Source organism: Aplidium turbinatum, chromosome 8, assembly GCF_918807975.1.
Source record: "Aplidium turbinatum chromosome 8, kaAplTurb1.1, whole genome shotgun sequence".
NCBI lineage: Eukaryota > Metazoa > Chordata > Ascidiacea > Aplousobranchia > Polyclinidae > Aplidium > Aplidium turbinatum.
In genome coordinates this window covers 24,635,360-24,649,328 of record NC_137479.1, presented here as the reverse complement: position 1 = coordinate 24,649,328, position 13,969 = coordinate 24,635,360, and the positions used below count along the sequence as shown (strand labels likewise).

General features: G+C 37.2%; 1 protein-coding gene across 1 annotated transcript; it reads left to right on the top strand.

Moving 5' to 3' along the window:
• The first annotated feature begins 350 nt into the window (after positions 1–350).
• Positions 351–9,643, top strand: LOC145775706 (CD2 antigen cytoplasmic tail-binding protein 2-like). The gene is made up of 10 exons (XM_082587054.1): positions 351–474; positions 759–791; positions 2,954–3,050; positions 3,961–4,130; positions 4,619–4,696; positions 5,081–5,234; positions 6,246–6,388; positions 6,463–6,613; positions 7,437–7,528; positions 8,754–9,643. The coding sequence occupies exons 1-10, from the start codon at positions 385–387 to the stop codon at positions 8,862–8,864; spliced, it is 1,119 nt and encodes a 372-aa protein (XP_082443180.1). The 5' UTR covers positions 351–384; the 3' UTR covers positions 8,865–9,643.
• Positions 9,644–13,969: the final 4,326 nt, after the last annotated feature.

The window sequence follows — 13,969 nt, the reverse complement described above, 5'->3', positions numbered from 1 at the left end:
CCCGACTTCCCCCCCCACTCGGAGCCACTGGGCATGGGTCACATTAAACAGGATCAGATGTGACGTTGGCTGCACTGGAGCTAATCTATTTAGGTGGGGGTTGCATAATACGCCGATATGTGTCTGCGGAGCGGTAGAACAAACAATGCAACACATACTCTACGAATGCCCCATCTTACGGCCCCCAGGTGGAATCATTGGTATTCGAAAACTGGACCCAACTACTGTATCATGGCTGCACAATGAGGCATTGCCAATCTAAGCTACTACAAGTCAAACGAGAGAAGAAGAAGCTTTTGTTTTGTAAATTTGTTTCTGTAAAATTTAAACTCGTGTGTACTGTGTATTGCAGGTTGTGTATAGTATTTTTAACACATTGTTGCAATGACAAAAAGAGTAAGATTTGATGAAAATGCATTGGTTGCAGAAAAGATTGGGAAATATGATGACACAGACACTCCTTCAACTTCAGTAGTAAATCAGATATATTTAGCTTCTATACACAGTGCCGAGAAGTGCCTGTTTTGTTTGTACAACTTGTGATAATAATTCTTTAAATTGTAGAAGTATGATATCTTATAAATTTCACTTTTTCTTAAAACAACTGTCATATTTGATGCCAGCTTGATGACTCTTTGTCATTTTGCTAGCTCCACTTCAATTCAGTAGAAATCGTTCATTATGTATATTTTTTCATAAGGAATTATTTTATTGATGCTACAAAATTGAAAATAAACTCAAGATTGATTTCATTGCAGGAAAAGAGTAATTTACCTGGTTCAAGATTTAAGGTATGCATGTTTTATAAACAATGCAGCCGTTTTAAAACTGCTTTATAGCTGATATAGATGACCTTGCAGGTCTTTCGTTGCCATCCTGTTGTGCTGATAGACACTCAATTTGTGTATACTTTTTGTTTGTTTAGCAAAACAGTAAACTGAACTTTTCTGGTTTGTTGGTGAGAATTAATGTACTCATCAAGCTACTAAATTGAATGGTGCTGAAGTGTTTTATATTTTCATCCATCTGGTAGGCTATCATATATGAAAACTTGGTGGATTATATGCCACAACTTTCAACTGACAGTACCTGTATAGGCAGTGGCTATTTGACCGGCTCCGGTCTTTGAATCTGAAACACTATTTGACCGGTCATGACGTCACTACATAAGCATTTTTTTCTTTCAAAGCAAAAGACGATTAACGCCTTAAGTTTTAAATTCAACACGTTTTCTTCAACTGAGTCCGTGGCGCATACGTAACGTCTCGGGCTGCCATTTTAGAGGGAATGAGTTCGATACTATCCGGAAGCGTTCTTTTTTTTTTTTTTTTTTTTTTTTAACTACAAAAGGATACAAACTGATATGAATGAATCAACAAGTGAATAAAAAAGTTTCAAAACGAATTAAAAAAGTTTTTTCTAGTCTTTATTTTTAACAAATTCCTTTCATTTCTTTGCACAAATTCTCTGAAAAAATCACACCTTCTAATAGGCTGTAAGATTACGTTTCGCTGAAGTCCGAAGTTAAAAATTAAATCCAGTCTCATTGTCGCACAACAATCAGTCAAGTTTCAAATTATCATCTCAACCAACCCTTCAAGACAACTTTCCACTTTCAAAAATTTAGTTAAAAAAAAAAAAAAAAAGAACGCTTCCGGATAGAATCGAACTCATTCCCTCGAAAATGGCAGCCCGAGACGTTACGTATGCGCCACGGATTCAGTTGAAAAAAACGTGTTGAATTTAAAACTTAAGCCGCTTATCGTCTTTTGCTTTGAAAGAAAAAAGTGCTTATGTAGTGACGTCATGACCGGTCAAATAGTGTTTCAGATTCAAAGACCGGAGCCGGTCAAATAGCCACTGCCACCTGTATATGTCTTTATGATTGGTTGATTGCAATGTAGTTCAAGAAGTAAGGGTCCATAAAATTCATGGACATCCATCTTTGTTGGTCGTTGCCCATTGTATGGTTCAGGAATCATTGTGTCCCAATGTTGTCTATAGGAAACCATGTCTTGTATGTATATACGTCATGTAAAAGTGAACATTTTCATCCATTAGAAGCCATTATTTCAAAGGATTGTTAGAACAAAAATGTCACAGAATGACATTCATGAAGCATGATTACAATAGACAAACTCAAACCATGTTGTATATTTTTGGTATTACACAACCATGGTAAGCTGTTGAACTTAGTTCTGTTTGATTACTATCAAATTTCAAGAGAGCAAACTCACATTTGTATTGACCAGGGGTGGAGAACCTTTTTAGTATTGCGGGCCACTAAAAATTTTGAAATTTTATTTACAGATAAAATGTAGCGAAGTAGACAATGATTCATTTCACTTTCACAGCTAGTGGGATGGCTGAAAGTTTTTATTTTTGGGGAGTCGTGTGATGTCTGCTGACACGGAAGATGTTGCAACTCTGAACTGCATCTCCACATTTTTATCAGTCAGTCTGGAGCGAAGCCGACTTTTTGTTAGATTCAATTTGGAAAAAACTGCTCGCAACGGTAGGTGCTTCCAAACAGAGACACATATTTCAAAGCATGTTTCCGCATGACTGGAAAATCATCAGCATTTATGTAGCGTTGATAAAAGTTGAGCAGTGGAATGTTTTGGTACATCGCTTTCAACATACCGTCACTCTGGAGCTCTACTATTTCATGTTGGAAGTTACTAGGAACATCAGTTGCAACCACATTGAAAGGAGAGGCAAAAAGAGAGCAAGAGCAGAAAGCAAAAAAAGAGCCTACTCTTTTTTAAGCTGTTGTTTCAATATATTTTGGGTAAAGAAATTTTGACACGGGCCACATGAAACAGTCACGCGGGCCGCATTCGGGCCGCAGGTTCCCCACCTCTGGTATTGACAGTTCTCAGTGTGTATGGGGTATCCTTGATTGTTGTTAACCTTAAATCTTATACTGTGACTTTCTCAAATCTTGATCTAGGAAAATCACAGCATTGACAGTGATGATGATGATGACGATGAAGAAGGAGGAAAAAGAAAAGAAGATTATGAAAAATTAACAGAAGAGGATGTTGAAGGTTGGGGACATTAAAGTGTTATATATTATATGTACTGTCTGTTTTTTACTGCAGTGACTAATTTTCTTGATTAGACTTCTTCAAGTTAACCTTTGCCCACAAAATAGACATGTGTTCAAATTTTCTTGGTTAGATACCATTAAGCTAGCTTTTGCCTACGAACTAAACATGTGTTTAATTTTATTTTTGGTTATATGAGTACTTGGCTGATTTTTACTGACTGTTATTGGCTATTTAGATATCACGTTGTAATACTTTTGTATGCAATTGTATTTTATATCAATGTTTTGCTTACCAAACTCCATGTTTATAACTTTAGTTTGCATTTGATTTACTGTAATACTGCACAGATCTATTAGCAGTATAAGTTAGTTGTAGCCTACATTTGCGCAAGAGATATGTCTGCATGGTATAACTTTGTGCCAAGATCAAGTCTTTCATTGACGTCATTTGTTGACATGCCGCACATGTAAAATGAAATAAACAATAAATACTATCAATACTACAAAAAGAGCTCAATGCCAAGCAAAAAAGTGAAGCGAAAAAAATTAAATCAAATATATATAGTTATTACTTTCTAAAACTTCTACAGCCTGTTTTACCCTAAACGGGAATTTCAGAAGGTCCTGAAAAATATGCAAAAACAATAAATCGGTAAGAATACCTGAAAAGATGTTAAACATTATAACTTTAATTTAATCTGCAAAAAAAATAGAATGACAAAGGACTACCTCAATCGGATGTCATGTTATTGAATCTGGTTCGTCTCCAATTAGACGTCTTAATTTAGGCTTTTGTGGCATCCGATGGAGGTAGTCCTTTACAATTCTGGTTTTTTTTACAGATTAAATTAAGATTATAACGTTTAATATCTTTTTAAGTATTACCGTGAAATAAAATATATTTTTAGGGGCTGAAAATGAGGAAATAAGTGGCGATTATACCGAAGACGGTGGCCCGCTCATTACTCCATTCAATTTAAAAGAAGAAATGGAAGAAGGAGACTTCGATACTTCCGGCCATTATCACTTCAAGAAAGACAAAGAAATTAGAGACAACTGGCTGGACAACATTGACTGGGTTTGATTTTTATTTTAGTATTTTTTAACTTATAGGTTACCTAGTAAGTAACTTTGTTTACTCTACCAACACTGACGTAAACAAGTTTTAACTGTCGTCTTATGGAACTTGAAATCTTCGTTACGTCACGCCGTTTAGATGGATCCATCTTGACACATTTCTCCTCGCAAGAGAACAGCATTAAAAACGATTGTGCAAGCTTTTGTCTTTTTCATAAGATGCATGATGTGAAACGTGAAGACTATCTGCCACTAACTTTCTGTGGTCGCAAGTGTATGAATCTATAAACCTCCCAGTCGTTTTTGCATTGATTTAACGCCTGCTTGCGTAGCCACGTCTGCAGACGTTGAACCAATGTAAAAATGACGGATTTTGCAGTTTGGGTCTTGTTGTTGAATAGGAAAAGGGCTCATGCGAAAATGATTTTATTTAAAAGCACATTATCTTCTAAGTATCTTGTAAGTTTATTTACTTTAGAATGTCTACAGGTAAAAGTTAAGAAAGTAGACCCGCAGAAAGATGAACCGATGAGTGACGAAGACAATGAAGCTTTTGATGAAATTAAGGTGTGCGTTTTTGTTTTCGGATAACTCGATTTGAAATTATACATATTCGATAAAGTTTATGTTGATGAGTTTGCAGAAGAAAACTTTTTCTGTCCCTGGATAGAGATTTCCACAACCATCCCATCTGTTCTACGATTGGCCGAGAAATAACTTTTTGTTTTTGAGTAAACTACGTCGGTGTATTTTAAGTGAATGTGATAATCTTGTTAAAGAATTAAAATGGTCAAAAACCATTACAAAAACAACTGGTTTGTAATAAAAGATAGGGTGGTTGCAACTTCTGTTTCTCTAAATCTCTACTGTATCTGCGTTGTCAATCAGAGGCTTGGCATCCCACTATGCACCTTTTTTCTCTTGCTGTCAAGTTTATGATTGATTATATAGGTACTTGAAGGGATAGTTCAGCTTTTACACAAAGGAGAAACAGTGACCAAGGGCCTTCGAAGGCTGGGTGGCTCTGATGAGAAGAAATCAAAGAAAAAGTCACGTTCGTGGCAACGAGAGAGCGTCTATGACGTGCAAGTTGATGAGGATGAAGGTAACTTGCAGACGCTGTTCCAGCAAGCAAAGTGGGTCTGCGTTTTTTAGGTGCAGACAGTTAGGTGTTTGCCATATAGGTGGGGACACTGTGGCGTTAGGATAGTTAGGTGCGGCGCACTTTGGCGCCCCGTCATTTAGGTGCAATGAGGTGTGTCAGATTACACTCATTGTTCAATTTTTTTTGTTCAAGAGTATTGTATCATATTGTTTGTTTTAAACACAAAATTTATCCAAATAAGTAACCTAGCTGTTTCAAAATAACAAAATATCGTCAGTGCAAGCTGAGTATGGTAAGCTAATCTTATACAATATAACTTGCTGGTTATAATTAGCAAATCGGCGTTTTTTTAATTTATTTTCATGTCGATTCGAAAACTAAAAGTATTTCGAATGCTTCCCCTTGAGGAGATCCTATGTACGCCACTGTCTGCAGTATTACCATCAAGTGCCTAATGAAATAGCTTTCCTGGGAATAGCACCTAAGTAATCGGGCCCCGCACCTAAATATCCTGACGCCACAGTGTGCGCACTGCGCACCTATTTGACAGGCACCTAACTGTCTGCGTGCTCCGAGCAAAGTCGGTTATGTTCACATTGCTTCAACGTCTTCAGACAATGACAAGTGCAAAAATAACAGGCTTCGCTAGTTTGATTTTTTGAGTTTGCATGTTTTAATTTATATGCAAAATTGCCGTAGTATGCTGTAGGTTTCGTAAATCATAGTTAAAATAAATTTCAAAGAAGTTTGATAAATTAGAGTTTCCTATCAATTGTCTCGTTCTGGTGGAACTGCAACAGTCTTTGCAACGAAAATAGGAGTGACTCGAATACGCGAAATGAATCAAGAACATTGGTTTTATAGAATGAAGAGTTTTTTCGCCTACCGCGTAACTCGGAATTATTGAAATCACGGAGAGATGTTGGCTTTCACTTTGAATCATTACAAAAAGGGTCAACTTAAAGGAAAATGGAATTCTATGTATTTACTTGACTACATTTCTTATTTCAGATCAACCCAACGAAAAGGACAAAGCGCAGAGCAACCAAAAATATTTTCTCCAACTCACTGAACTGGCGGACCAGATGGCTGGAGCCGGTCATTATGATATTTACACAGATACTTTTGAAAAGATACAACATAAATTGAACTCTGTAAGTTTTTCTACTGGCAACACTCAAAACAATGTGCTTCAGGATCCACGAGACTAACTTTAAAGAACGTTCAGTTGCAGGTGTCCAGTAAAGCTGCAGCGGTGAGCATACCGGACGGGACCGATGCTGACGATGCTCTTGATATCTTTGCCGATGATATCGACACCGAAAAACTTGAAAGTAAATCGGACAACACAGCTTCATCCCAAACTGTGCAAACTAACGGTATGAATTATGATGTTTTCACTTTACAATATGAATATTAGGTTTGAAGGATAATGTAAGGGCACTTTAAAAGGCCAATGCTGAAGCGCTTGTAGATGGTAAGCGCAGTCGAATAACTTATTCTGAATCTGTGTTTCATTGAATACTATGCGTAGATAAGATTCATACCCAGTCTTTTTTAAGATCATATAGAGCCATTTTGTATAAGGTGCTGGTAATAAGTACGGAGTACATCACAAACAGAAAACACGACATCGACCAATTATAATGTCAAAACAGATATCCGACCAACGCCACCCTCTCCATGAACGCAAACCTACAAAGACTGGGCTCAAGTCACGCTAGAGCTTCGTTAAAGTTAGCCCATTGAACCATACAAACGCGGCAACTGCTGGATTAAAACAGTGGTTATCCGAGTTTGATGGCACACAACATCCTGCCATCCCAAGTCCTTCCGACAGCCTCCAGCAAGCTCCCATCCTTGAGAGAAGAGAGTGGTGCTGCTTGAATAGAGCCGACTGCGGAGTCGGGAGAAATGAAGCCATTCTTTTTCGATAGAAGATGACTCCCGATCCTATATGTGATTGTGGCTTAGACAATCAGACTATGAAGCACATCCTCACCAACTGCATCCTTAGCCCTTCCTATGACGATAATGATCTAAAAACACATTACAGAAAGTGCTCTTATCTGGCTTTGACACTGGCATGACAAGCTAAGAATGAATGTCAGTATAGGTCGCGTTTAATGGCTTTGATTCAACGGTCAACACTTTTCAAACCCAATATTGTAGTTGCATTGATTAACGCTCGCTTTGTTGCAGGCGATGAGGCCGACGACTCCGTAAAGTGGCAATACAAATGGAGTGATGAAGAGACTGAACTGTTTGGCCCATTCACGTCAGAACAAATGGCGGTTAGTATTGCATCATTAAAAACATAGCAGTTGTAAAGTTTTTAGCAAGGCTGTAATTTGAAACGAGATTTTTTTCATTGGTTTTATGAAGTATGAACTCGTCTCAACACTTCATCATCGTCATCGAGTTTTGTCTTTAAACTTGTTTTACCGGATTACTTCACCCCAAAGCACTTCTTGTTCTCCTCATTTTGACACCACTGCTTGTTATGTAACAATATGTGCACACAGCCACACATGACATTGTTGTTTTGTCAGAATACGAAGTTGCTGTCTGCGTGCGCTGCCTTTTTTTTACTATCGAAAAATGACTAAATTTTATTGCTACACCCACCGTGCTTTCGTGTGTGTAGGTCCTTTTTTCCGCAGATAATTTTGTGGTGTGGTGTCAATGGCTTTATCCGAGACCAGTTTTTATAGGTCGTGTGACCACTCGGCATGCGATAACTCAGCAAGTAGATTTCAGCTACTGCCCAAGTAAGCAAATGAGATTTTCAGTTAGCGTCGGACTTGCTTGGTCATCAATTGCTAAACCCAGGGATATCTAAAGAAAGGGATATGAAGGCTCACAGCGATTGCCTTATTCTCACGACACTAGAAGGGAGGTAGTTGGTACCGCGTTAGCCATGCAGTTCTTTTTTAAATTGCAGAAAGTTTTGTAGTGCAACTGGTACAGTCAGCTACAGAAGACAGTTAGCCAATGTTATGTAAAGCATATTTAAAGAATACTTGTTTGGAAAGACAGATGAAAGGATACCAGTAAGCTGTTTTTTTTAACAAAGCCTTTGCAGTAGGCTAGGTGTAAAGTAAGTATGCGGGTAGTTGAATTAACAAGTAAAAGTAATTATGAGCATTCAGTGAGTAACTGAGTATCCATGCCTGGTGGTAATAGCGCAATGCACTTGCAGGTTATCGTAACAAATGGCTATCAGTTCAAATTGTAATTTTATGATTAACAGAGATGATTTACGATAAACAAAAGCCTTTTTATTAGCAGACGTAATAAAAGCCTTCGTATTCACTTCTTTAGATATCCCTGGCTAAACTGAATTTGCTGACTTGTGGCATGCCAAGCTTCGCCGTGCTCAGTTTCGTCATTTTCCAATGTCAGCCACTTGCTGAAATGTTGCTAGCACAGTTGTTATTTGCTCAGTTCACAACTGTTTACTTGTAGCAGAGTCTTTTTATAATTGATTCATTACTTTTTCACATTGCATTGTTTTAGCAATGGAAAGAGCAGGGCTATTTCAAAGATGGGGTTAAAGTAAGAAGGACCGATCGACCCGATTCTGCTTTCTACAACGTTACTCGAATCGACTTTGACTTGTACGAATGAAGAACAAACTGCATTCGTGTTGTTTCTTCTCGTTATTATGACACTGCCACGCTTGTGCACGAAGGAGGGCGCCACCAGGAGGAAGCTGTTATATAGCTTATTCATCCGCGACATTATGTTATTTTATTTTTTGCGGAAAGTTTTTGGTCAACTTTTTATCGTTTTGAAACTGTTGCTTGTCAACTCATCAATGAAGAATAAAACCACTTTGGGCGATCTATTCTTTTTTCACTGGTCTTTTCAGTTGATCCATTAGAAGGTGTTGGTGTTAGCACGTAGTATCCACCCTCTCGTCTTGATTACATTTTTTACCAGGTAGGCTGTAGCTTACTACGGCGTAAGATGCATGAGTTCAAAAGCTACCCTCTTAGTTTCGTATTTTCTGATAATTACATCAAATACGTTACAGTCCTATTTGTTTGCAACAGCTGTAGCTTACATGGATGTTGATAAATGATGTTTTTTAAATCAAACTACGTGCATCTCCCTATGGGAAGAGTCCATCAAGCTAATGTAGCAATGAGAGGGGGATTGGGAGAGCATTACCCACCCCAAGAATGGGTTTTTACTGCTTTTACAATGTTTTAATGACATTGTGTTACATGGTGAATGTCGCTTCATGAATGTTTCGCTGCATCCAGTAGCTATTTTTGTATACAAGCGCTCTATTTCAATAATTAAAACATTTGCCTCCTCCCACCAGTTGCTTTTGCCCCCCCCCCCTAAAATTTTCAATCTACGTCACTGACGCTGTCTATTTGCTAGAAACCAACACGTTTGAAAACTTTACTGATCACTTGTCATGTATGGGATGTTTGCGTCGGTAAAGCGAATTAAATGCCGCGTAACAAAAGCGAGCGCATGCTACAAATCAAAACAATGGTTACTTTAAACAAAGTGAGACGTGTAAAGGTAACACGGCGGTCAGTCGTATCGATCAGTGTGGGTGTAAAAGAAAGGTATTTGACTTAGTGAGCAAGCCCACTTAGCTTACAGCCAGACAGTAGCTATGTAATAAAGTTACGTTTGAGTAGGCCTATCAGCTAAATTTTGTGTTTAGCCCATGCACAAATAACAACATTGGATTGGATTACAACAATAATTTCTTGATGCCATTTGACGTATTTTCAACTGCGCTAAATACAAAAAGCAAATTTTTAAGAATTATGAAAACTCGATAAAATTCAAGTAATTTTCTTGTCATTTTTTACGTTGTAAATATAACAAGGTTCTCGTACCTCCGGAAATAGTGGCAAGTCTTTCGGTTAAGTGATGAAGCCTACTGCCAGAAATTTATTACGCTTATGGCCTACGGTACTGTAGTCAAGATCAATAAGCCTAAAAAACTTTTAAAATGCGTTGATTAGCTGCACACTTCAAGTATGAACCACTGTTGTGGTGTAGGCTATTGCTTTCTCAAAGTGAAATGTTTCTGGACAAATGACAAAATAGCCTAATTTGAATTTCTAGCGGCAGCTTAAGGTTGCACACGAATTTTAAATTGTTAGCGGCCTCAATTCTTGAAGCTGTGGCAGCGTTTATTCTTTTTGTGGCAACTTTTCAAACTCAGCACTTGGTAAAACACAAGGCCTTCAACACAGGCATCGTTTGTTAATTACTGAATTAGTTGGGTAGGCAAAACAACTATTCATTTTAATCAGCAGCCTACATTAATTCAGTTTTGTTGGGGAACAAATCATGCAGGAGTTTTTTTCTGAGTTGAGTGTAGGTTAAGGATCGATAAAACAGATATTACACCAAGGTGATAAGTTACAATATGTTTTGTCGTTTATTGTCATTTCGCTTTGGTACCCCAACAAACAGTCGGCTTTGCGACCGAAGAAACAACAACACCAAGCAATGTTGGTTGGGAATGGGGGGTGAATTTTGATCCGGTACCAATAGAATTCTCGGGCCTCGAAAAAATAAACACAGCTAAAAGATCACACTCTCGAAAAATATCCAAAGAAAGAAAATAGCCTACTTGCAAAATTAGCTTATTATTGAAGAAAAGGTAGTTTTCTTCTAAGGAACAAGAGTTTACCCTAAAAAAACTCATTCGTTACACGGTCAACCACAGTGACCGAGTCTGTGTCAGTGGCTCACAGCTTTTTCAAGTTTGCGAAGCGAACAGAATTAACTTTTCAAAAATCGTCTATTTTAAGATTTTTTTTTTCGCAAGAAAAACATCAGTTATCAGACCGTGGATTGCTGACTTAGCCTACCACAATGTTGAATGTTCCACTCCTTACGTCTGTCATTTCGTGTAGCGGTATAGCAAAGAACTTGTCTGTTTCCGCGAAACATGCAAGACTGGTTTACCGCTACAGTGACAGTTGCTTAATTTGAAAGAAAAACCACTAAGCTTGTATTTTGAATGGAATCCAACACAGAATCATGATGGTTTAGTCTAGTCTTAAAACAAACACCGGTTGCTAGTCTACTGCAAAAACAACAGTTGCTCTTGTCTTAGTGTATTCATCAATTTAGTATTTTGTAGTTTTCTTTAAATTAAGCTGTGCCAACAATATTTTGCAGCGCACCATCCGCTCAAAGTCCATGCATCTGTCATCCATTATCTTTTTGTTCAACATTGCTAGACACTAAAACAACGTAAAAACAAGAAAACTTGTTGACTGTGAGAGATAAGCATTGGGCTAACTCCCAAAACTATAAAAAAAAAAGAGAAAGAAGGGATCACTGAGTCCATAAGTAGACTAAGTTTCCTCATCCGCATCAGAGTCGTTTTACTTCGTTCGAACGTTATAAACTTATATGTAGGCTGCGTACTTGCTGTATCAATTTGTTAAGTTAAACGAAAGAGAAAGTTTAGTTAAGAATTAAAGTAAGGAGCTTTGTACGAAGGAAGTTTAAAGAACCAAATCTAATGAAAAAATTATCGCAATAAGTTTGTTCTATCAAAAAATTGAAATTTAACTTCCTATGGTTTCGGCTTTCCATGCAATAGAGATGAACATGGAATGGAGTGGATTCGGAGTTTGGTTCAACAACTTTGCATTTTAGCTGCATCAATAGTCCAGTCGCTGAACGTAAAAATATGGTCAAACCCGGAAAAAAATAATATTAAGCTGAAATTTTGCCAGGTGATTCTATTGGTGATGTGGAGTCACCAAAAAAAAGCCCCATGATTCCCCTTTGGGAATAGTGAGTTTTGGCCATTTTTCCATAATGGCAGCAGGTCCCATAGGCCAAAAATTCGAAATCGTCTAAAATTGATCTTTTATACCTCAGTAGAAAGATAATTTAATGCTGAATCGCTTTGACATAAGAACTATGGTCAAAATATACACTCATTCGAAGTTATTATAAGACTTGTTACTCAATGCAACAAACAGTGTAGGCTACCTGCGTATCGTACAAATATAGTTCTGTTTGTAGAAGAAAAAATAAAACTATCCCCATAATTTTCGACCTAGAGGCAATGCTTATTGCTTATAATTGTTCCCCATTAAAATCTTTGTTTTTGCTACTAAAGTTGACAAAAATTTTTGCACTCCTCAGCTATGTTGTGTTTTTGCATTGGTTGGTATCTCATAAACTCAGATTTGAGTTTGGAGTAGAGTGGATTCGGAATCTAAAATATTGAAATTTTTCTAAGCCGGATTGGAGTGGAGTCTGGTTTCATAGAGTTGGAGTGGAACAGGAGTCTCAAAAATTACTCTCCGCTCACCACTGGCAAACAACGCCTCTTCACACCAGTTAGATCGGCAAACATATCCAAAGCATATCCATTAATACATGAAATTTTTAAAGTGTGTTGCAAAGTTCTAATCATTTTACTATGTTTGATGCAAGAATGAGGCCGCCCCTTGATTATTTAGAGAAAATTTTACTTGTCTGTGTATTGCGTAGGTTGGTAAAGAATATATGTTTTTGATTTAAGTGTTTTATTATATGCTTGAAAACCCCTACAAAATTTAAAGCACTCTCCAGCTTATAAACGCACCATTTTAACGTTAAGGCAACGTTGCTCAACGTAGAATACTAAACTTCGCTGTTTGCTGTTCATTGATTACATACTTCACAGGGTAGTTCCCACCCATTTCCATCTATCGATAAATTGTCATATTATGTTTCTTTGATTGCAATTTTTTAGCATAAACTTAACAGACAGAAAACTAGACCCTTTAATGGTAGAATATGTTACAAAAAGAAAGTCCTCGGTAAAAAATAACGACAAAATCGTGCAGACAAAACTAATGCCCGGTGACAACTGACAATCATAGTATTCAAGCGTAGAGAGTTAATTCAAGAGCTCAATTGTGTTTATAAACTATCGTATGTCCTCAATCATACTTAAATTACAGTTTTCAACGACCGTAAAAACCTTTGGCGACCCAGGCCATAGAATAACAATGGCTTAGTGCGATATAGTCCAAATATGACAATACGCATAGCAACATCCGCGTCAACGAAATATAAAAGATACTTTCAAAGATACTTCATTTTAAGAAGTTTGTAGATCAAAGAATTAACTTGAAAGGTTGTGTTTTCACATGAAACAGAAACATAGGCTCATGATGCTAAACTAGTTGTAGCTCATGGGAGAGTTAAAGATAGAGCATTATTGGTAGAACACGTAACTGAATAATAATGCACTACTCACGTTAAATCTATGGAATAGACCTGCAATATAAGGGCCTGTACTGAAGCAAGACAATTTGAATCAAAGCTGTAGCCTACTGATGATAAAGGCATAAAAGCAAAAATACAGTTTATTAAACTGAGATACCAATGTTAATATCGTCTTTGTAAGGGAAAAAGCTAAACACTTTTGATTTGGCTTCAGAATGACTATACTGCATAATCCTTTTTAGAAAAAGATGAACGTATTATAGCTTTTTTTTAGCTTATTGTAGTGAAATATGATTTTCGGCAATGGCGTTTGACATATCGAAATAAGCTTGGTAGTGACAGCCATATGACATGCTGCCTATCTACCACTCTGCCTAAGTTTGACCACCATAACAAAAACATTATAGCTGCCTTCGGACGAATTATGCTTTTTAATTGGTATTTCAACGTAAACTGTTATTTATGACGCCAGCACTTTGTATTGTTTTATTATTAATTGATTGCAAGGT